The 22,430-nt window shown below is 21.5% G+C and overlaps 9 protein-coding genes, 2 non-coding genes and 1 pseudogene across 11 annotated transcripts in view; 7 read left to right on the top strand and 5 right to left on the bottom strand.

The window, feature by feature from the left end:
- cinD-2 (hypothetical protein) overlaps positions 1-369 on the top strand; it is a gene marked incomplete at both ends in the record, with an annotated part of 869 nt that extends 500 nt beyond the window's left edge. The window contains 2 exons of the mRNA XM_639412.2: positions 1-86; positions 337-369. The exon at positions 1-86 is cut by the window's left edge and continues 19 nt beyond it. Of these exons, the coding sequence (XP_644504.2) occupies positions 1-86; positions 337-369 (119 nt within the window). The remainder of the gene's footprint in view (positions 87-336) is intronic.
- A 990-nt stretch (positions 370-1,359) lies between these two features.
- On the top strand, positions 1,360-1,836 carry DDB_G0273773 (hypothetical protein; the record flags this gene model as incomplete). The annotated part of the gene is made up of 2 exons (XM_639411.1): positions 1,360-1,685; positions 1,788-1,836. The coding sequence occupies 2 exons, from the start codon at positions 1,360-1,362 to the stop codon at positions 1,834-1,836; spliced, it is 375 nt and encodes a 124-aa protein (XP_644503.1).
- A 352-nt stretch (positions 1,837-2,188) lies between these two features.
- On the bottom strand, positions 2,189-2,683 carry DDB_G0273771 (hypothetical protein; the record flags this gene model as incomplete). The annotated part of the gene is made up of 2 exons (XM_639410.1): positions 2,189-2,311; positions 2,438-2,683. The coding sequence occupies 2 exons, from the start codon at positions 2,681-2,683 to the stop codon at positions 2,189-2,191; spliced, it is 369 nt and encodes a 122-aa protein (XP_644502.1).
- A 635-nt stretch (positions 2,684-3,318) lies between these two features.
- DDB_G0273769 (hypothetical protein) lies at positions 3,319-3,943 on the top strand (the record flags this gene model as incomplete). The annotated part of the gene is made up of 2 exons (XM_639409.1): positions 3,319-3,361; positions 3,480-3,943. The coding sequence occupies 2 exons, from the start codon at positions 3,319-3,321 to the stop codon at positions 3,941-3,943; spliced, it is 507 nt and encodes a 168-aa protein (XP_644501.1).
- Positions 3,944-5,458: 1,515 nt separating this feature from the next.
- On the top strand, positions 5,459-7,090 carry DDB_G0273767 (hypothetical protein; the record flags this gene model as incomplete). Its single annotated transcript, XM_639408.1, has 1 exon — positions 5,459-7,090. One exon carries the CDS (start codon positions 5,459-5,461, stop codon positions 7,088-7,090), a length of 1,632 nt encoding a protein of 543 aa, XP_644500.1.
- Positions 7,091-7,273: 183 nt separating this feature from the next.
- DDB_G0273765 (armadillo repeat-containing protein) lies at positions 7,274-11,416 on the bottom strand (the record flags this gene model as incomplete). The annotated part of the gene is made up of 1 exon (XM_639407.1): positions 7,274-11,416. One exon carries the CDS (start codon positions 11,414-11,416, stop codon positions 7,274-7,276), a length of 4,143 nt encoding a protein of 1,380 aa, XP_644499.1.
- A 637-nt stretch (positions 11,417-12,053) lies between these two features.
- On the top strand, positions 12,054-13,471 carry DDB_G0273763 (hypothetical protein; the record flags this gene model as incomplete). The annotated part of the gene is made up of 4 exons (XM_639406.1): positions 12,054-12,303; positions 12,585-12,757; positions 12,854-13,087; positions 13,190-13,471. 4 exons carry the CDS (start codon positions 12,054-12,056, stop codon positions 13,469-13,471), a joined length of 939 nt encoding a protein of 312 aa, XP_644498.1.
- A 979-nt stretch (positions 13,472-14,450) lies between these two features.
- Positions 14,451-17,594, bottom strand: DDB_G0273761 (hypothetical protein; the record flags this gene model as incomplete). The annotated part of the gene is made up of 1 exon (XM_639405.1): positions 14,451-17,594. One exon carries the CDS (start codon positions 17,592-17,594, stop codon positions 14,451-14,453), a length of 3,144 nt encoding a protein of 1,047 aa, XP_644497.1.
- Positions 17,595-17,884: 290 nt separating this feature from the next.
- On the bottom strand, positions 17,885-19,219 carry DDB_G0273759 (hypothetical protein; the record flags this gene model as incomplete). The annotated part of the gene is made up of 1 exon (XM_639404.1): positions 17,885-19,219. One exon carries the CDS (start codon positions 19,217-19,219, stop codon positions 17,885-17,887), a length of 1,335 nt encoding a protein of 444 aa, XP_644496.1.
- Positions 19,220-21,009: 1,790 nt separating this feature from the next.
- Positions 21,010-21,092, top strand: tRNA-Leu-UAA-6. The gene has a single exon. It is a non-coding gene; the product is annotated as a tRNA-Leu (tRNA).
- Positions 21,093-21,362: 270 nt separating this feature from the next.
- Positions 21,363-22,134, bottom strand: DDB_G0273757 (annotated as a pseudogene; the record flags this gene model as incomplete).
- Positions 22,135-22,178: 44 nt separating this feature from the next.
- On the top strand, positions 22,179-22,250 carry tRNA-Thr-AGU-15. The gene has a single exon. It is a non-coding gene; the product is annotated as a tRNA-Thr (tRNA).
- The last annotated feature ends 180 nt before the right edge of the window (positions 22,251-22,430 follow it).

Below are 22,430 nucleotides of genomic sequence, written 5' to 3'. Positions count from 1 at the left end.
GTGTAATCAATGAATATGAAAGTGGTTCTGCCATCCCAAGTCAAGCTGTTCTTTCAAAATTAGAGAAGGCTTTGAATGTTAAATTAGTATGTTGTTTTTTTTTTTTTTTTTATGTGTAAATTTTTTAATTGATTTTTTATGTTGATTTTATTTTATGTGGTATATTTTTTTTTTTTTTCTATCTTTTTCTTCTCAATCTCTCTTTTTTTTTTTTCCATTGTTCACCCCCTTAATCACCAAAAATCCCCACAAAATTTTTTTTTTTATTTTTTATTTTTTTTTTTCAAATTATTAGAATTAAATTATTAACATAATACTTTTATTTAAAAATTACAGAGAGGAAAAGAAATTGGCAAACCACTCAAATAAATAGCCAATGTTCAATTAAGAGCCCACTTTAATTATTGAAAGGATTAATCAAATATAGAAATATACAATGTACTCCCCTTGACCCCATTAACCACACTCCCCTGACCCCTTACCCCACACAAAAAAAAAAAAAAAAAAAAAAATGAAAAAAAAAAAAAAAAAAAAAAAAAAAAATTTTAATAACCAATAAATCACTTGGTTAAAAGTGAATGTAAATTTATTATCTCACACAACATATTTTCTTTTTTTAGATTTGTGTGTATTTTTTTTTTTTTTTCAAAAAATTTTTGCGTTTGTTGAACAAAATTAATGTTCCTATCAATGGAATTATTTATTTTTTTTTTTTTTTCTATTTTTAAAACACTTTTTTTATTTTTTATTTTTTTTTTTTTTTTTATTAATTTTTTTTTCTTATGATATGTTTGAAAATGATAAAAATGCCCAATTCAAGATAGTGAATGATAATTGTAGAGATTGAGAAAAAAAAAAACACTTTTATTTAAATTTATTTTTTATTTTATTTTATTTTTTTTTTTTTTTTTTTAATTATTTATTTTTTTATTTTTTAATTTTTTTTTTTTTTTTATTAATTTTTAATATTCATTTAATTTTTTTTTTTTTTCTAATATTAATATTATTTTTTGAATTAGGATTTGATAGTAAGAAAGGTAAATTCATTTAAAATCCCTAATTCTAAATAAATATTATTTTTTTTTTTTTTCTATCATTACCTTTTTAGTATAATTTTCTTTTTTTTATTTTAATTTTTTTTTTTTTAGAATTTAATTTCTTTTTTATTTAAATTTATTTTTTTAATTTTTAAAAGTTTTCTTTTCTTTTTTTTTATTTTTTTTTTTTTTTTATTTTAAAAATAATTACTAATATTAAAAATAAAAATAAAGATAAATTAAATTAAATAAATAAATAGATTAAATTAAATTAATAAATTATAAATAAAGAAAACCAAAAAAACAAAAAAAAAAAAAAAAAATGGAATCAAAACAAATGGAAATTCCAAAAGAAGACCCATGGGGATTATGGAAAGCTGAATGGAAAACTTGGTGGGGTGATGTTTTAGGAAATGACATGTTAAAGAAACAAGGTTTGGAAGAAAGAACTAAACTTAGAGGTCACCTTAAAGGTACTCCATTGAACAAATCACCAAGTTTCAAAGACGAAAATATAGCCGCTTCAATTAATATTGGTGTTCATGGTAGTAAATTTGAATCAAATGCAACAAATACATCCCAGTCCACTTTCTTCCCAGAATGGAAAGCTCCTTCATTTGAACGTAATTCTGCTGATGATTTACTTTTGTATGTAGATTATTTTAAATTTTTTTTTTTTTTTTTTCAAAATTATTATTATTATTATTTACTAATAGTTATTATTATTATTTTTATTACTAATAAATTCAGGAAAAAAGAGAGAGAAAGAAAAGAAGCAATAGGTTCAGGTAGCCTTTAAAAAAAAAAAAAAAAAAAAAACAGAACTACCATTAAAGTTAATTTAAATGTATATAAAAAAAAAAAAAATTTTAAAAAAAAAACTGTAAATAAAAAAAAAAAAAAAAAAACAAAAAAAAACATAAACTTAACCTAAAAACAAACAAAAATAAAAATATTTTCATATATATACACACACCAAATCTATTTTAAAATTTTAATTCTTTTTTTAGAAAAACCATATTTTTGATAACCACTGTTATTCAATTTTAAAAATTGTAAATTGAATAATCAATTTTAAAAAGTAATTTATTGTTTTCGTATGTTTTATTTATTTATTTATTTATTTATTTATTTCTGTATATATATTTTATTTAATTTTTAGGTTGATCCAATGGAATATAAGATTTTGGGTGAAGATTTGATACAGTATTTTTACTATGATCTACTAATACTTTGAAACTAAATGGTTCTGAAACTGCTAATTCTGATAAAATCTAAATTATTTTAAAATAATAATAATAATAATAATAATAATAATAATAATAATATATAATATTAGTATTAATATTAATTTTCTGTTTGTGAAAAAAAAAAAAACCACCAATTGAAAATAATAGTACCTTTCTATTAATTTCAACACCACTAGCAATTAAACCTCTTTGAAAATCACTATAGGTCATTTCATGTTGACGAGCACCTGCATTTATACGTTCAATCCACATTTTACGGAAATCTCTTTTCTTTAATTTACGTGAAACATAATTATATTCTAAACCTTTTTCAACTCTTTCTCTTGCTAAACTTTTACAATTCTTTGATCTACCAAAAAAACCTTTTGCTAATTTAAAAACTTTATCAATATTCATTTTTCTGGTTGCACAAAAATGAAATTTATTATTATCACTCCAATAAAACGAAAAAAAAAAAAAAAAAAAAAAAAAAAAATAAAAAAAAAAAAAAAAAAAAAAAAAAATTGGAAAAAAAAAAAAAATTTAAAAAATAAAAAAACAAATCATTTTTTTTATTTTTTTGGCACAGAGCCAATAATATAAACTAAACAATTCCAAACTAATTTTTAACTAATTCTTAAAATAAAAAAAAAAATAAAAAAAAAAAATAAAATAAAATCTGAAATAAAATAATTTTGAATACCAAATAAATCAAAAAAAAAAAAAAATAAAATAAAATCAGAAAAAAATAATCCAATTGAATCAAAAAAAAAAAAAAAAAAAAATAAAATAAAATAAAATAAAATGAAATAAAATAAAATAAATTTGAATACCAAAAAAAAAAAAATAAAATGTCACAAAAACAAAAATTTAATAAAAAAAAAAATCAAAATGGGTTTTTCTTTTTTTTTTTTTCATAATTAAATTTTATTTTTTTTTAATTTTTTTTTTTTTTTTTTGTTTTAAATTTAATTTGTTAAAAAAAAAAAACAAATTAAACATACAAAAAAATTAAACGTACAAAAATAATTTATCAAAATTTTTAAATAAAGATGCATATGAATAATTTAATACCTGTTTCAAATTCATTTGATAGTATGAGAGCTTTATTTTTTATTAATATATATTTTATAATTTATAAATAATAATTTTAATAAATTAAAATTTTTTTTATTTTTTTATTTTTTTTACTATTTTTTTTTAATAATTTTAGGTAATGGACAAACATATTATACAATTGGTAATTATGTTGATATTTATGAAATTACATCAATAGCATTTGGACCAAATACAATTGATATTAAAACATTTTCAATACCTTCAAATATTAAAAATGTCATTTTATTGGATGGTTTCAATCAAGAGATACCTCAAAACTATTTTCCAAACACTGTCACAACCATTATCATTCATAATATAAGTAAACCATTATCAATTGGATCATTATCAAATATTAAGAATGTTTATTTAAAAGATGGTTTTAACCACCCACTTGAATCTGGTATCATTCCAACAAGTATTCAAAAATTATATTTATCCCCAAATTTTAATCAAAAATTATTTTCATCTTCATCAATACCTAATTCAATTGTGCTTGAAATCTTTTATAGTGATCCTTTTGATTATACAATTTTTACTAATTTAAATATTAATAATATTAAATTATTAAAACAATAATAATAATAATAATAATAATAATAATAATAATAGTAATAATAATAATAATAATAATAATAATAATAATAATAATAATAATAATAATAATATTAAATTATTTAAAACTAAATAAATAACATAAATAAATAAAAAATAAATAAAAAAATAAATAAAGATGTATTTTTAAAAAAAAAACAATAATAAAAACAAAATAATTATTTTAGTATATATCACATTATTTGATAAAAATAATAAAAAAATAAAAAAAATAATAAAAAAAATAAAAAAAAAAAAAAATAAAAAAAATAAAAAAAATAAATATTATTAAAATAAAAATTTAAAAACGATTGGTTTCTCGTTCTTATGAATAATTTACTTCTTTCAAAAAAAAAAAAAAAAAAATTAATTAAATTAAATTATATAGGTTACAATTTTTTAAAAGGAAGAAACCACCAATTTTTTTTTTTTATTTTGTTTTTTTTTTTTTTTTTTATTAAACAAAAAATTAATTCAAAAAAAAAAAATTAAAAAAAAGAAAAAAAAAGAGATAAATATTTTTCAACTGTTATCTATTAATTTTTATTTAAATTTAACACCCATTTAGCTCTATAGGTAATTAATATGCATTATTTTTTTAAATTTTTTTTTATTTTTTAATTTTTTTAATTTTTTAATTTTTTATTTTTTTTAATACCAGGTGGTTAATTATGATTATTGTTAATATTGTTATGTGCGGTAATTTATTTATTTGGTAAATTTGGAATTTCTCATATTTAAACAAACATTCGATCTTAGGAACCCCACATTTACCATAATAATTATTTTTTAATACTGGTATAGTGTTTGTGGTTTAATTAACTTTCATTTCATAAACACACCAAATAAACCCACCCCCAAAAACGAAAATAATTAGATTTTTTAAAAAATTTCTCAATACACCCCAAATTCAAACATTGATTTTTATAACTTTCTACTCTTTTTATTTTTTTTATTTTTATTTTTTTTTTTTTAATTTTTTATTTTTATTTCATTTTTTTAACTATTCCAATAGTAATAAACACATATTTTTATTTTATTTTATTTTTATTTTTTTTATTATTATTATATTTCACTTTAAAAAATATTCACTTTAAATTTTTCTAACAATAATTTACCTTTTTAAAATAATTTAGTAAAAAAAAATTAAAAAAAAAAATAAAAAACACATTAAACAATTTTTTTTTTTTTAAGGATTTCCATATTTTTCACATTTAATTTTTTTTATTATTTATTGGAAATCCTTCCTCGTTATTAAAACCTTATTAAAAATTAAATTAAATAATAATAATAATAATAATAATAATAATAATAATAATAATAATAATAATAATAATAATAATAATAATAATAATAATAATAATAATAATAATAATAATAATAATAATAATAATAATAATAATAATAATAATAATAATAATAATAATAATAATAAAATAAAATAAAATAAAATAATAAAAATAATATTAGAAAAAAAAAAAAAAAAAAAAAAAAAAAAAAATGTTAATTGAATGTAGATTTTGTTTAGAAGAAATTGAAGTTGAAGATCCAATTTATGATAAAAAAGAATTTAATTTAAATGAAAATTCAATAAAATCAAAAGATATAGAAATAGAAGAATTAGAATTTAAAGAGAAATTAAATCGAAATAGTAATGGCGGATATGTAGAATTAACACCAATTTCACAATCAAAGAGACAACGTAAGAATATTGGTAATAGATTAGTTAGACCATGTGATTGTAAAGGTACTCAAAGACATGTACATGTTAAATGTCTTTGTGAATGGATTGGTAAATGCAATAAATGGTATTGTTCAATCTGTCATAGAGTTTATAATTTATCACCACATCATTTACATTATTGTGTAATGAAATTACAAAGAAAAGGAGTTTTAAAGAATTTACCACCAATCTATTCAAATACTGAATTCTCTCGTTCAAGTTATTTTGCATTATTAATTTTTATGGGTACACTAAGTATGTTAATGTTACCTTCAACTCTACCACAACAAAATTCAAAAATTTATTATGGTGTCGACACAATTTTAAATAACCATATAAATAATAATAACAATAATAATGGTGTTGGTAGTGGTAGTGGTGGTAGTGGAACAGGTGGTGCAACAGTAAATTCATTATTATTTAATAATTTTAATGGTGGTATAATATCATTTTCAAATGAGGTTAGTGGAGGTGGCATGTTTATGAATTATAATCCACTAGTTGGTATTAATGGAGATACAACCACTGCTGGTTATAATCCAGGATTTCTAAATTCGCCATCAGTTTCTTATTATAGTTTTTATCCATCTTCTTCTTCACCATCAATTTATATATCTTCAACGGGAGGTAGCTCTTCAGCAGCACAACTTAACTTTCATCAACATTATAATGTAAATTCAATTCAAAGTAATAATAATAAAAATAAAAATAATAATAAAAATGATAATAATGATAATAACAATATTAATATCAAAAATAAAGGAAAAGATTTGAATGAAAAATTATTTGAAAGTGATTTTGATCAATATTTTAATAGTGATTCAGCATCAATATTTTCATCATGTAAATTAAAAAATCAAGATGAAAAGTTTAGTTCTTTTGTTTGTCATTCATCACTTTATAGTCCAAATGTATTAAATTCAAATAATAATCCAAATAATCAACAACAAGTTAATTTTCATTTTCCAACAATAGTTCGTAGTAGTTCAACAAGTGGTGGTGGTAGTAGTAACAATAATGATGAAAGTACAGATAGTATAACAAGTGAACAGTTAAAACAACAACACAAAGTTTTATTAAAGAATTATAATTTTATTCATAATATTGAAAATTATCAACCAACCACCCCAACAACAACTACTTCTACAATTTTACAAAATGGTGAAAATCGTTGTATTGATGAGAACGAACAACTACAACAACAAGAAACTGAACAACAACAACAATCAAAAAAATATAAATCAACATCAAAATCACCAATTTTAAATAACTTAGGATCAGAATACCATGATGATATTCATTTACAAAATATTTACATTGCACATCAAAAATATCATCGTGTAACAATTGCTGATTCATTTAAAAATATATTCTGTACCTTGATCCCAGTTAAAAGGTTCTGTTATTAAAAATTAAAAAATATTACAATTATTTAAAAAAAAAAAAAAAAATAAAAGAAATAATTAAAAACAAATAATTTATATTTATTTTATTAATTTTATTAATTTTATTATTGTTATTATTATTAATTTTATTATTATTATTGTTTATTATTTATTATTATTTATTATTTATTATTTATTATTTATTATTTATTTTAACCATTTAAAATAATTAAAATCTAAAGGTTTTAATTTCCTTAAAGAATATTTAATTAAATATTTATATTGTGGATAATTTAAATAATAATATTTAATAATTTCTATATGATCATTTTGAATTGCTTTTTCAATAGTTTTTAATTTTAATTTTAATTTAACAATATTATTACCACCATTACTACTACTATTTTCACTATTATTATCTTGATTATTATTATTATTTGAACCATAATGTTCCTCTAATAATTTACAAATTGATAAATAACCATATTTAAAAGATTTATTATAAAAATCTTTTTCATAAGTACCATTAATGAATTTAAAAGATTCACTATCAGAATATTGAATTTCACTATTAATTTCATATAATGCTAATAATGATTTATAAATTTCATTTGATAAGAAAATATTTAAAATTGATAAATTATTGAATTGAAATATTGTATAATAGGTTTTTAAAGGTCCTTGATTAGTTAATTCTTGTAAATAATTTGATAATAGATAATTGACAGTTTCAATTCTACCAGATTCAATTGCAACTTCTAATAATTTTAAAACTGTAACTTCACATCTTTCCAATAATAAAAATTGAATGATCTCTTCGATTCTATCGATATTATCGAATTTCATAACTATGAAATATAATGAATCTGCATTTAAGAATGGTATTGATTTTGTGTGAGTCATAAAACGAAAGAAATAATCTAATAGATTGAGATCCATTAGAAATATGCAATTCTCATTCAAAGTTTCATAATCACTTTGTTTTTGTTCTGCTGGATTTTCAAAATAAAGTGTGGCTCTAATGGTTTCAATGAAACTGTCTGATAGTTTAGTAAAGATTTCAAAACAATCTTTACAATTGTAAATGTAGTCAAATGTGAAGTGACTATCATTTAAATATCGATTGACACGGAAATAGCCATACTGAAACAAGTCCCAAGTTTCCATAGTGAAATGAGCCAATGATGGTGATTTCAAATAAAGGTAATTGAAAATTTGATAAAAACCATGTGGTACTTTGATTTGATACTCTTTATACTTTTCAATTAATTCATTCACTAGCTCCAATGTACATTGTTTTGATTGTAATATTAAATTAAATAAATGTTCAAATATGAATTGAAAACAATCTTTATGATTAATCAGTACACCACCACCACCACTACTCGATAATAATTTATCAATGAAATAATAAATTTCATCATATTCATATAATTGATTTACCATTGAATCCATTTCATAATGTTCATCACTAAGTTCTTCTTCTTGAATTGGTTTATCTAAATATTCACTCTTTAAATTCTTTTTTATAATAATATATGGTTTATCTCTACCTAATTCTTGTTCAAATTTAATTTTTATAATTTCATTATAACTTTTTTTAAATCCATTGAAAATATCAACAACTCCATCATCACCATCATCACCATTGTTGTTGTTATTGTTATCTATTATTCTTGATAAAATTAATTTTGAAATATTAAAATTCTTTTGAATTAAATTTAAAAATACTATTTTTAATGATGATTTTGGATATCTTGTAAAATTGATTCTTTTAATTAATTTTTCCTTTTCTTTTAATGAAAATTCTTTTGATGATGTTAAACATTTAATAATATTATTAAAAAAATGTTTTGATATATATTTCATATTATTAAAAAAATTGAAAATATCTTTAATAATTTTAAAATCTTGTTGATGATTATTTTCATCTACTCTTTTAAAAATTAATTCATCTTGATAATGAAAAAGATTTTGAAATTTTAATTTTGGTAATTGAATTAATAATGTTGATTGTTCAAAACCCTGTTTTAAAATAAAATTATAAATTGATTTTAATGAATCTAAATTTAAATTTAAAATTGAATCTAAAATTAAACTATAAATTTTTTCAATATTTTTTTCAAGTTCACTATGATTACTTATTAATGATTTCTTTATTTTTAATAATGAATCTTCTAATATTCTTTTTTCAAAATCAATTTCAAATCTTTTTGAATTTTTAATTATCATTTGTAATAATTTTAAATCTAAATCTAAAGGATTATTATTATTATTATTTTCATTATTATTATTATTATTATTATTATTATTATTATTATTATTATTATTATTATTATTATTATTATTATTATTATTATTATTATTATTATTATTATTATTATTATTATTATTATTATTATTATTATTATTATTATTATTATTATTATTATTATTATTATTACTAATTAATGGTATAATGATTGAAGAATAACCAAATTCTGAATATTTTAATAAAACTTTTTCAATTGGATATGATAATACTGTTTGTTGATTATAAAGATTAATAAATGAATTAAACCTTTTAAATATTGAATTTATTTTTTCTTGATCTTTTTTAAAATTTGTTTTATCATTATGAAATTCATAATCTTTTTTAATATTATTATTATTATTATTATTATTATTATTATTATTATTATTATTATTATTATTATTATTATTATTATTATTATTATTATTATTATTATTATTATTATTATTATTTTTTAAACAATTTCTTTTTATTAAATAATTTAAACCATTTAAACTAAAATTTGAAAAAATTTCATCTAATAATGAATTTTCTAATTTGTTATTAAAATTATTATCAATACCACTACCACTATCATTACTATCATTACTACCACTATCATTACTATTACCATTAGCATTAGGATTGATAGCTTGATATTCAATATCATCTAAAATTTCATCATATTCTATGAAATATTCAACTATTAAATTTATTTTTTTTAATTCTTTAATAATGGTTGATTTTATAAATTTAATTTGATCACTTGAATTCTCTAATTTATAAAATTGATTAATATCTTTAATTTGAATTTCTTTTTTTTTAATTTTAAATACTAATTTTAAAATTGATAGTAATTCCATTGAATTAAATCCATTTAATGATTCAATTGGGAAATTCTTAATTAAACTATTATCATTATTTTCATCATTATTTTCATTATCATCATCATCATCATCATCATCATCATCATCATCATCATCATCATCATCATCATCATCATCATCATCATCATCATCATCATTATTATTATCGATATAACTATTACTATTTTTATTTTTATTATTATTATTATTATTATTATTATTATTATTATTATTATTATTATTATTATTATTATCATTATCAATATCACTATCGATATTAATATAACCATTATTAATTTTATTTTTTATTTTTTTATTATTATTATTACTATTATTATTATTATTTTTATCTATTATTTTAATTTTTGAAGGTACTAAATCTAATATCTTATCTATTAATTCATAATTTTTAATTTCCATAATTAAATAATTTAAATCTATTGTTTCTTTTAATTGGTCACTATCAATTGATTGAAATTTTTCAATTAAAAATTCAATTATTTCATTATCTTTATTTTGTTTAATTGTTGTTGCTGTTGTTGTTGTTGTTGTTGTGGTGGTGGTTGTTGTGGTTGTTGTTGTAATAATTTTTAATAAACCATTTAATCCAATACCTTTAAAATTATTTTCAATATTATATAATATTAAATTATTAAAAATATATTTTATAATTTCTAAATCTTTTGAAAGTAATGCACATTTTAAAGTTGAAGGATAAATTTGTAATTGATAACCATCATTTTCTTCATTATCACCACCTGAAAAGAATTTAACAGCTGTAAAGTTATTTGCACGAATTGATTGTTTTATTAAATCTAACATTTTGAAATCTTCTTTATTGATTTCATAATTGAATAACTTTGATATGGTTCTTCTATCACCTTTTGATTTCTCCAAGAATATAATTATTGCATCCCTATCAACTCTTAACCTTCTTTTTGATTTAATTTTATCATTTAATAAATCATCCCCTTTATAATACCCATTGTATCCGTTCCTTGTTAACCATTCTAAATGAGTAATTCTGTTAATCTTTATTCTTGAATTTACATTACACTTTTTTCTATCAATTTTTAAATAATTAAACTCATTATTCTCAATAGTCATTTGATAAAATATATTCTTAATTAAATATTTATTTTTAAAAACTTTCCAAAATAAATATTCATTTTTATTTTCATTATTATTATTATTATTATTATTATTAGCCATTTGAAATTTTTTTTTTTTTTTTTTTTAATTAAATTGTTTTTGAAAAAATTTTATAATTTTTTTTTTTTTTTATTTTTTTTTTTTTTTGTCTAAAATTTATTTTTTTTAAAAAATGAAAAAAATAAAAAAAAATGAAAAAAAATAAAAAAATATCTTTTTTTTTTTTTATTTTAAAAATATTATTTTTATTTTTGATAAAGCCTATAATTTTCATATGACTAAAATAAAATAAAAAAAAAAGATATTTTTTTGATGATTGAAAATTTTGTGGTTTTTATTTAAAACACTTTGTTTTTTGATTGTGCCGTGAAACTATTCGTTGCAATCTCATCAATCAACCTATATTTTATTTTCTTTTATTTAAAATTAATTTTTTTTTATTTTTTTATTTTTTACACTCAAAACGGTTTAACCATGTGCACAATTTTTTTTATTTTGTTTATTATTTTTAAAATTTGATTTTTTATTTTAATAATTTTTTTTTTTTTATTTTTCTTTTTTTTTTTTCTTTTTTTTTTTAATCAATCATATAAAATAAAAATAGAAATTATCTTGTACAAAAATAATTAAAAAAAAAAAAAATAAAAAAAAAAAAAAAAAAAAATTGTTTAAAAAAAAAAAAAAATAATTTCTAAAAATGGAATCAACAGAATATTTTACAGGTTCAGATTCATTTGATAAATTAACATATTCATTTATGGGTTTAAGATTAATAGCATATACATATTTTTTTATTATATGTTTTTATCAAGCATTTTTAGAAATTCTTAAAATGATTAAAAAACAATCAAAAACTACAACAAGATTTTTTGTATTTTTTTTTCAATCTTTATTTTGTATTTTAAGAACAATTCAAACAGCATTTTTCTATGATAACCACCAATTAGGTAAATTTTTTATTTTTATTTTTATTTTTTTATTTTAAAAATTCAATCAATAATAATTCTAAACAAATTATTTTTAGGTATTGGAACACCAAATTTTTTTTTCTTTTCATTAGGTACTGCAGCAATTTTCCTTGCTTGGGTTTTTATTCAACATTATTGTAAGTAGAATCATATAGTTTTTAATTTTTTTCTTTATGTTTTAATATAATTATTAATTTTTTATTTTTATTTTTATTTTTTAAAAAAAGGGTTACTTATTATGTATAAATTTTTTATTTCAGAAGAAGTTAGACTAAATCGAGCAAAACCAATTAATTATTCAACATTTATTTTTGCCCTTGTTATTATAATTTATCAATTTACAGTTTCAAGTATAACCTTGCGTAAAAATATTGAAACAGCAGAGTCTGTTGGATTTTTAATTTTACTTTTAATTTATGCATCAATAGTTTCGGTAATTAATTTTATTATTATTATTATTATTTTAGTTATTATTATTATTTTTTTAATGGTATTAATTTTAATTATTTAATATTTTTTTTTTAAAAAGTTTAATGGTTATTATTTATTAAGACATTTAAAAAAACATAAAAAGTCAACACCATTTAGTCATTTTGATATTATGATTTTAAAAACCAAGATTTTATTATCAACAGTTATTTTTGTAGCAGTAACAATTATCATACAAGAACTTATTTTCAATATGTATTATACAGACACTTATGAAACACCAAGACAATATTTAAAATTATTTATTGTTGGTGTAATAGAATTTTTTCAATTGGTAAATATTTTTAATATTTTAAAAAATAAAATTAATTACACCAATTATAAAAAAATATTATTAATTATTAATAAAATTATTTTTTTATATTATTATTATTAGTTAGTTGTAATGTTAGTATTATCAGATGGTAAATGGAAAGTTTATGTATTATTTAAATCAATTAAAACTCATAATGATAGTTCTAGTGAAATGGAAAATTCAAATAGTAATTCTAAAGGTAAAAAGAGTTCAACATTTGATTTAGGATATAGTGGTAATACAAATTCAAATTTTAATACTTTGGAAATTTCAATTGAAATTGAAAATTCAAATAAATCTTCAACAAGTTTTAGTAATAGCAAAAGTGATCTAATTAATTCTTCTTTAAAAGATCCAAGTTAAAATATTAAAAATAAAAAAAAAAAATTATTTATTAAATTGTAAAAATTAATTTAGAAATATAATTGTTTTCTTTTTATTTTTTTAAAGTACAACAAAAATAAAAATGTATCAGTTCTCAAATTATTTGCTATTAAAATAAAAATTTCATCGAAAGCAAATAAAAAAATAAAATTTATAAAAAAAAAATTAAATAATTTCTAAAAAAAAAAGAAAAAATTGCTTTAACTTGTTAAAAATAATAACTTTGTAATAAAGTTACTCTATAAAATTAATAGATATTAAATATGCATATTACATTACTAATTATAGTTGACACACATTTAAATAATATAATAATAATAATAATAATACTGTCAACTCATTATAAATAATATAAATACTAAAGAATAATTTTATAAACAATATTGAATATTATAAATATAAACTAATATTAAATAAAGATAACAAAGTATTATTCAATTATATAATTATTAATTATATATTTATAAATTTTTTTTTTGAATTGGATAACGCAATTATTATTTGCTTCTCCTTGAGATGCTAGATCTCATTTTATTTTATTTTTTTTTTTTTTTTTTACAGGGTCTCTAAAAGAGGGGTTAGTTTACTTTTTTTTTTTTTTTTTTTTGTTTCGAATTTTGAATTGTATTATTACTTTTGATTAAAACATCTTTTTTGTTCCAACTTTTTTCTAAATCTTTTTTTATTTTATCGTCTGGTTCGTGATTGATGTTTATGACGTATTTGAATTGTTTTTTTTTTAATTGAGTTTTATCCACAATTTCGCTTATTTTTTGTAGGCATTTGTGTTGCTTAATATTTGTGGTGTTGTTTGTGATTTTCATTTTATTTTCTTTCTATTTTTTATATTTTTCTTTAAAAAGTTAAAAATCTGGAAATTTTCTGATTAACTTGGGTTCCCAGGTTTTTTTTTTTTTTTTTTTTTTTTTTTTTTTTTTTTTTTTTTTTTTTTTTTTATTTATTTATAGAAAGTACTGAGTGAATTATTGTATTTTTTGAGATGTTTAGGAAGTTCTATTGCGTGAAGAGGTGAGTTCCATTGTCTGCTAAATTGTAATAGCTTTAGCGAGATTAGTGAGTCTAATTTATTTTGTTCTTCTGGCCGTTGCTTTGATTTGATTCTTAATGTTTTGTTTATAACCGCTTGTGTCCTGTCCCATGCAGCTCTTTGTGTTTTAATTAGTTCACGTATGACTTGTTGTCTGTGAATTATTATTTCTTTTTCATCGTGAATGAGTTTATTTCTTTTGTGCCAGATTTTATCGAATATAATAGCTATTAAATTGGCTACTAGTGCAATTTGTAGATGGTTTAAAATCTTCACATTCCAGGTGTGAGTGGTGTGTCCACACTTAGTTAGGGTGTAGTTGAAGATTTCTTGTGTGTTTTTGATGTGGGCTTTGCAGTTGAAGAATATATGTTCTGAGGTCTCATCTTCCCCACACTGTTGGCATGGCATGTTGTATATTTTTGGTAGTGCTTTCAGTGTGTATCTCCATAATAGATCTCTACCTTTCATGTTTATTATTTTTTTGATTTCTTTAAATGGAAGGTGTTTGCTATTAATTTTGGTCATTATTTCTTTTTGGCCAGGAGTTGGTATGAATTTGTTGTGTTCAGGAGATTGAGTTGTCATCATATCTTCGTATATTTTTTTTAATTTTGGGAGGTGTTCGTAGTGTGTTTGTTTATTTTGTGGAGTTTTTAATTGGGTCCATGCTTGCTTGCATTGCCAGTGTAGTTGTAGTTGATTTTGTTTTGTTGTTGTTTTGTTGTTGTTGTTGTTTTTGAGTTCCTCTTCCCACAGTTTTATATATGAACTAGGAGTGTTACTTACTCTTTGGTGGAGGTATCTTTCGAATAACCATGCTTTCTGTGCTAGTTCTCTTGTCTTCAGGTTCCATAAGTTTAGGCCACCATTGATATAGTTGTTTTGTCTTCTTTGTAGTGAAAGAGAGTTTTTAGATTTTGTGTTGAAAACGAATTTTACGATGTTATTTTCAATACTATTGTGTTGTGGTGTGGTGTTGATGTAAGTGTGGAACGTTAACTGAGATAGTGCATATGTTTTTGCCATTATGAGTCTGCCCATATAGGTTGATGAAGTTGAGTTCCATGTTACTAGTTTAGCTCTGATGTTGTCTGAGATTGTATTGATTTTGGATTTGATACCCTTATTGTTGAAGTCAAAGCCGAGGTACCTTTCGTTTGATTTTATGACGGTGTATAGCGTTCTGGTGTTCCATTTGAAAGTGATACACGAGCATTTGGTTTGGTTTATTTTTGCGCTGGTTGCTTGGCAAAACTTCTTGATCCATTCATTCATGAGGAAATGGTCCATAAAGTTGTATGCTATTGTTGCTGTATCATCGGCGAACTGTAGTATTTTAATGGTTTCTTTGGTTACACCATTGATGCAGCGGTCATTTATTATAGTAGTTGCCATGCATTCAACCACTAATGCGAAGATAGTGGGAGAGATAGGATCACCTTGTTTGGTTCCTCTTTTTGATGTAAAGCTTTTAGATAATGAGTTATTGATGTACACTGATGTTTCTGATTCATTGAGTAAGTTCATTATTGTGAGGACCATTTTGAGTGGTAGTTTTAGATGTGCAAGAGTACGTAGAATGGCGTTATGTGAGATTGAATCGAATGCTTTTTCAAAATCATAAAATGTTATGATTGGTTCCATATCCTCTTTTGTGTTAATCTCTCGTTTTATTATTTCTATTGTTGAGTTTAAGGTGATGATGTTATCGTGCAGTAGTCTTCTTGGTACGAATCCAGTTTGGAATGGTGAGATTATTTTGTTTAAGAACTTCAGGATCCTATTGTTGATTATTTTCGAATAGATTTTGTAATCGACATTTAGAAGTGTTATTGGTCTATAATTATCCAGGTTGTTTGGGTCTCCTTTGTTTTTATATATAGTAATCAATATCCCTTGTTTGAAGTCCTTTGGGATTGTTGTGTTCCAGAAGTGATTGTATAGTTTTGATATTATTGGTAGAATTTCATTAATGTGGTTTTTGTAAAATGTTGGAAGGAGTCCATCTTTACCAGGTGCTTTTCCTTCTTGTATTTTTTCAATGCCTAGTCTGATTTCATATCCTTCTATTGGTTGATTAATTTCGTCCAATATCTTTTGATCAATCCTTTTATTGAATGTTTTTAGGAGTTCGTGGTGAGTGTCTTCGTTGCATTCTCTCTTCTGGTACAGGTTCTCGTAATATCTTCTTGCTACTTCGAGGATATCCTCGTGTTTTGTTACCAAACAATTGTTGCTTGGATCTAGAATTTGAGGGATTTCATTTGTCTTTCTTTGGACTTTTAACCTTCTGGTTAAGTATTTTGATGGTGTTTCTTTGTTGTTGATGTGGGTGTTGGTTTGGTTTGCTTGTTTTATTCTTACTTGTTCCTTTAGAATATTGTTGATCTCTTCTTTAAGGAAGATTGCTCTTGAATCTTTGGCTGTTTCGAGTTTTTCTGCGAGTTCTTTTAGTTTGTTTTTGGTTTTATTGCTTTCTCTAATTTCTATATTAATTGACAGTTTCTTTATTTCATCTTTTAGTTTCAACCATTGTTCGCAAATGTTTAATTTGTACCATTTGCTGGTGTTCTCTTCGAATTTTTTATTGTAGTATTTAATTGTTTTATTAATTTTGAGGCTGGTTGAATTCATTTTGAGAGTTTCTAGGTTTTGTCTCCATAGTCTTTCTCCTTTCTTTTGTTGCTCGTATTCTGGTATTTTTAATTCAATGATTACCATGTTGTGATCAGATTTTAATTTGATTTCCTTAGTAGTAACTATTGGGTTTAGATGGAGTATCTTCTTTGAGACAAAGACCCTATCGATGGTTGATTTGTTTCTTGGAAATGTGATTCCATTCTTAATTTCTGTAAATTCGAATTCGTCGAAGATTGTTTTAATATATTTGTTAAGGTTATTATCCACTGAACAGTCTACATTGAAGTCTCCAGTTATAATATCGCTGTGTAGTATTTCTTCTGTGAGATTTTCCTTATACCATTCATGTCTTTCGTTTGACTTTGCTGGGGCATAAATGGTTGTGCATTTGATCTGTGTTTTTGCAATCATCCATTCGGAAGATATAATTCTTTCGTTTATTGTTTTTGTTGTTGTTTTTATTTGGGTGTTGATGATGATTTGTGACACCCCTTGTCCTGTTTTATCAATTGGTGCGTGGTGTGTTATTTTGTTTTTATATTGTTGATTTATTGAGTAAATTTTATTTGTTTTTATATTTGTTTCAGTTAGAAGTGCTGCGTCCAGCTTGTTGTTGTCTAATACGGTGTTTATTATGCTGGCAGATTGGATGGTGTTGGATCCTTGGACGTTCCAAACACCTATTCTTATTGTGTTTTTCTTTATAGTTTTATTTGGGGTAGATTTTTATCTACCTTTTGAAGTTTCTGGTTTATTTTGTCTTCTAACTGATCTTTACTTTGTTCGTTGTGTTGTTGGTCTTGTGTGTTTGTGGGGTTTTTTGATTTACTGATTTGTTTTAGAATTTCCTTGTTGAAGTTGTCTATATCTTCATCCATTTTTGTTTTTATGCTTTTTTGTCCATATTCACCCAATTTTGGTTTGACTGGTGTTTTGTTGGTCCTGTTTGTTTTGTCTTGTTGTTTGTTTTTTGGTGTGTTTAACAATTTACTTGGTGAATCGATAATTTTCGATGGTGTACCATAGGTTGGGCTGAAACTCATGATATGTTTTATTGGAGAGGAGAAGAACCATTGATTTGAAGGGATTGAAAGTGGGAATTCTATTTTTCTTATTGCATCAGTGTTTGGGCTGGTGAAGTCGAAGATATCATTTACCTCTCTAAGTTTTTCTTCCGTTGTTAGTCTCTTTGTTTCGCCGTGTTGTTTTATTGGTGTATTGTATGGAGATGGTGGTTCAATAGGTTTTTCTGATTTTGTTTTAATTTCTTGATTGTTTATCGATTGGGTATTGATCTCATTCTCTATTCTTGTTAGTTCATCTACGTTTTCTAGTGATGCATCTATTACCTTTTGAGCTGTATCATCTAGGGCCATAAATGTTTTATCATTAGATGAGGAGGTGATTGGTGGGATAATGATTGTTCTTTTTCCTTGTTTTGGTATTTGTTCTGATGTAGATTGTGGTTGTTGTTCATCTGATTGTTTTTTATTTTTGTTTTCTTCTTGATTTTCTGGTAATGAGGTTTGATCTCTCCATCCTTTGTTGGAGTGACCAATTAATGTTAGATTGTCTAGTTCAATGATAGTGTCATATTCTTCTACGACTCTTTTCACTGTTTTGATAATTAGAGTTTCGCCTTTAATTTCAGATTTAATTAGTTTACATCCTTCATTTTCTATTACCCATTCTATTTCTGTGAGTGATTTATACCAATCGAAATCCGTATACATATTTTTTGGTCTTAGAGTGGTTATAAATTGTCCTTTTAATTCTGCATCGAACATATTTACAAAATAGATTACTGTACTAATACTGTCTGTGAGAATTTTGAATGTATTATTACTTTTGATTAAAACATCTTTTTTGTCCAAACTTTTTTCTAAATCTTTTTTTATTTTATCGTCTGGTTCGTGATTGATGTTTATGACGTATTTGAATTGTTTTTTTTTTAATTGAGTTTTATCCACAATTTCGCTTATTTTTTGTAGGCATTTGTGTTGCTTAATATTTGTGGTGTTGTTTGTGATTTTCATTTTATTTTCTTTCTATCTTTTATATTTTTCTTTAAAAAGTTAAAAATCTGGAAATTTTCTGATTAACTTGGGTTCCCAGGTTTTTTTTTTTTTTTTTTTTTTTTTTTTTTTTTTTTTTTAAGTCTTTTTTATATGAAAAATGAAATAATCAAAAAAAGAGATTGTTGTTGTTGTTTGTTTTTTTTCGATCTGATTATTTTTTGCTTTTTTTTGAAAATTTTGCTACGCAAAATTCTCAAAACGAAACAAATAATAAATTACAATAAAGTAAAAAGATGGCTTTTTAAGATAGTTTATTTATTTATTTATTTGTTTTTTAAGTCTTTTTTATATGAAAAATGAAATAATCAAAAAAAGAGATTGTTGTTGTTGTTTGTTTTTTTTCGATCTGATTATTTTTTGCTTTTTTTTGAAAATTTTGCTACGCAAAATTCTCAAAACGAAACAAATAATAAATTACAATAAAGCAAAAAGATGGCTTTTTAAGATATTTTATTTATTTATTTATTTGTTTTTTAAGTCTTTCTTATTTGAAAAATGAAATAATCAAAAAAAGAGATTGTTGTTGTTGTTTGTTTTTTTTCGATCTGATTATTTTTTGCTTTTTTTTGAAAATTTTGCTACGCAAAATTCTCAAAACGAAACAAATAATAAATTACAATAAAGTAAAAAGATGGCTTTTTAAGATAGTTTATTTATTTATTTATTTGTTTTTTAAGTCTTTTTTATATGAAAAATGAAATAATCAAAAAAAGAGATTGTTGTTGTTGTTTGTTTTTTTTCGATCTGATTATTTTTTGCTTTTTTTTGAAAATTTTGCTACGCAAAATTCTCAAAACGAAACAAATAATAAATTACAATAAAGTAAAAAGATGGCTTTTTAAGATAGTTTATTTATTTATTTATTTGTTTTTTAAGTCTTTTTTATATGAAAAATGAAATAATCAAAAAAAGAGATTGTTGTTGTTGTTTGTTTTTTTTCGATCTGATTATTTTTTGCTTTTTTTTGAAAATTTTGCTACGCAAAATTCTCAAAACGAAACAAATAATAAATTACAATAAAGTAAAAAGATGGCTTTTTAAGATAGTTTATTTATTTATTTATTTGTTTTTTAAGTCTTTTTTATATGAAAAATGAAATAATCAAAAAAAGAGATTGTTGTTGTTGTTTGTTTTTTTTCGATCTGATTATTTTTTGCTTTTTTTTGAAAATTTTGCTACGCAAAATTCTCAAAACGAAACAAATAATAAATTACAATAAAGTAAAAAGATGGCTTTTTAAGATAGTTTATTTATTTATTTATTTGTTTTTTAAGTCTTTTTTATATGAAAAATGAAATAATCAAAAAAAGAGATTGTTGTTGTTGTTTGTTTTTTTTCGATCTGATTATTTTTTGCTTTTTTTTGAAAATTTTGCTACGCAAAATTCTCAAAACGAAACAAATAATAAATTACAATAAAGTAAAAAGATGGCTTTTTAAGATAGTTTATTTATTTATTTATTTGTTTTTTAAGTCTTTTTTATATGAAAAATGAAATAATCAAAAAAAGAGATTGTTGTTGTTGTTTGTTTTTTTTCGATCTGATTATTTTTTGCTTTTTTTTGAAAATTTTGCTACGCAAAATTCTCAAAACGAAACAAATAATAAATTACAATAAAGTAAAAAGATGGCTTTTTAAGATAGTTTATTTATTTATTTATTTGTTTTTTAAGTCTTTTTTATATGAAAAATGAAATAATCCATATATATTTATAAAGCTAACAAGCTTTATTACAACTTACATACAAAGCAAGGGTAGGAAAGTCTGGTTAAATCCGTGTGACTTAAGATCTCATCCATTCGGTTCGCGAGTTCGAATCTCGCCTCTTGCAATGATTTTTCAACTTCATTAATAGGATCATATGTTCGACTCCTTTTTAATCCTTTAAACATTTATTAAATAAAAACTTAATCTAGATAAAATTGATGGACATTATTTAAAAAAATTAAAAAAAAACTGGAGATTGTTCGTCACCAAATACACAATCCAATAATAAATAAAAAACGGTGGCTTAGATATGTTGGATTTTGGCCATTCTAGCAAAACACATAATAAGAAATAATAGTAAAAAATTTTCTAAAAGGAAAAATCAAATTTTTTATTATCTAAGTTTTGGTTTAAATGAAAAACCAAAAATTGGAGTACCATCAATTTTAGTATTTTCAAATGGTGGTAAAATATGGAAATTTAAGACCAAATTGGTTAATAAGAGATATAATTCATCTTGGGAGAAACCCATACCAACACAATTTCTAACACCAATACTATATGGAAACCAATTATTTGATTAATTATTTTGATAAATGAATCTTTCTGGAATAAATTCATTTGGTGATGACCAGTATTTTTCGTCTCTAAATATTGAATAAAGTGATTGAATGATTTGAGCACCTTTTAGAAATGTATATTTACCATTATCAATTGTAAATTCTTCAATTACTAAACGTGATACACCAATGCTACTGGTGGGTATAATCTTAATACTTCTTTTAATGAAGCATTAAATAAAGGTGTCAATGGCCGGTGAGATAAATTAATTAATTTATTTTCACTTGGTAATTGTTTTAATTGAAATTCTTTGCGATTACATTACTCTAGAGTAAACCATTTCATTGTAGCACTATTATTTTCAACTGCAGCTAAAATTCATTTGTAATTGAAATAACTGAACACTCTTCTTTTCCATTTACTTTTCTATATTCTGAAATAATTGAATCTAAAACATCTCTTGGATTATCAATATAAATTGTTTCACAATGTTCTTAATAATATTTATTAATTATCTTTTTCAAGGGGTCTGAAGGATGACCAAAAATTTTTGAATAAATAAAATAAAATGGATAACAATTATTATTGAGAAAAATTAATTCTGATTAATCTGTGAAATATTGCTATTTGAAATTTTTTTTTCAAAAATGGCTCCTTAGCATAGTGGTATTGCGCTTCCCTAGTAAGGAAGAGGTCATGAGTTCGATCCTCATAGGAGCCTTTTAAAAAATTCTGTTAAATAGATCAAGGGATCGATTCTCCAAACAAAAAAACAAACAAACAAAAAAACAAACAAACAAACAAAAAAACAAACAAACAAACAAAAAAACAAACAAACAAACAAAAAAACAAACAAACAAAAAAACAAACAAAAAAACTAACAAAAAAACAATCAAAAAAA

The sequence above is a fragment of the Dictyostelium discoideum genome, assembly GCF_000004695.1.
Source record: "Dictyostelium discoideum AX4 chromosome 2 chromosome, whole genome shotgun sequence".
Classification (NCBI taxonomy): Eukaryota; Evosea; class Eumycetozoa; order Dictyosteliales; family Dictyosteliaceae; genus Dictyostelium; species Dictyostelium discoideum.
This window is presented reverse-complemented; position numbering and strand designations above follow the sequence as displayed.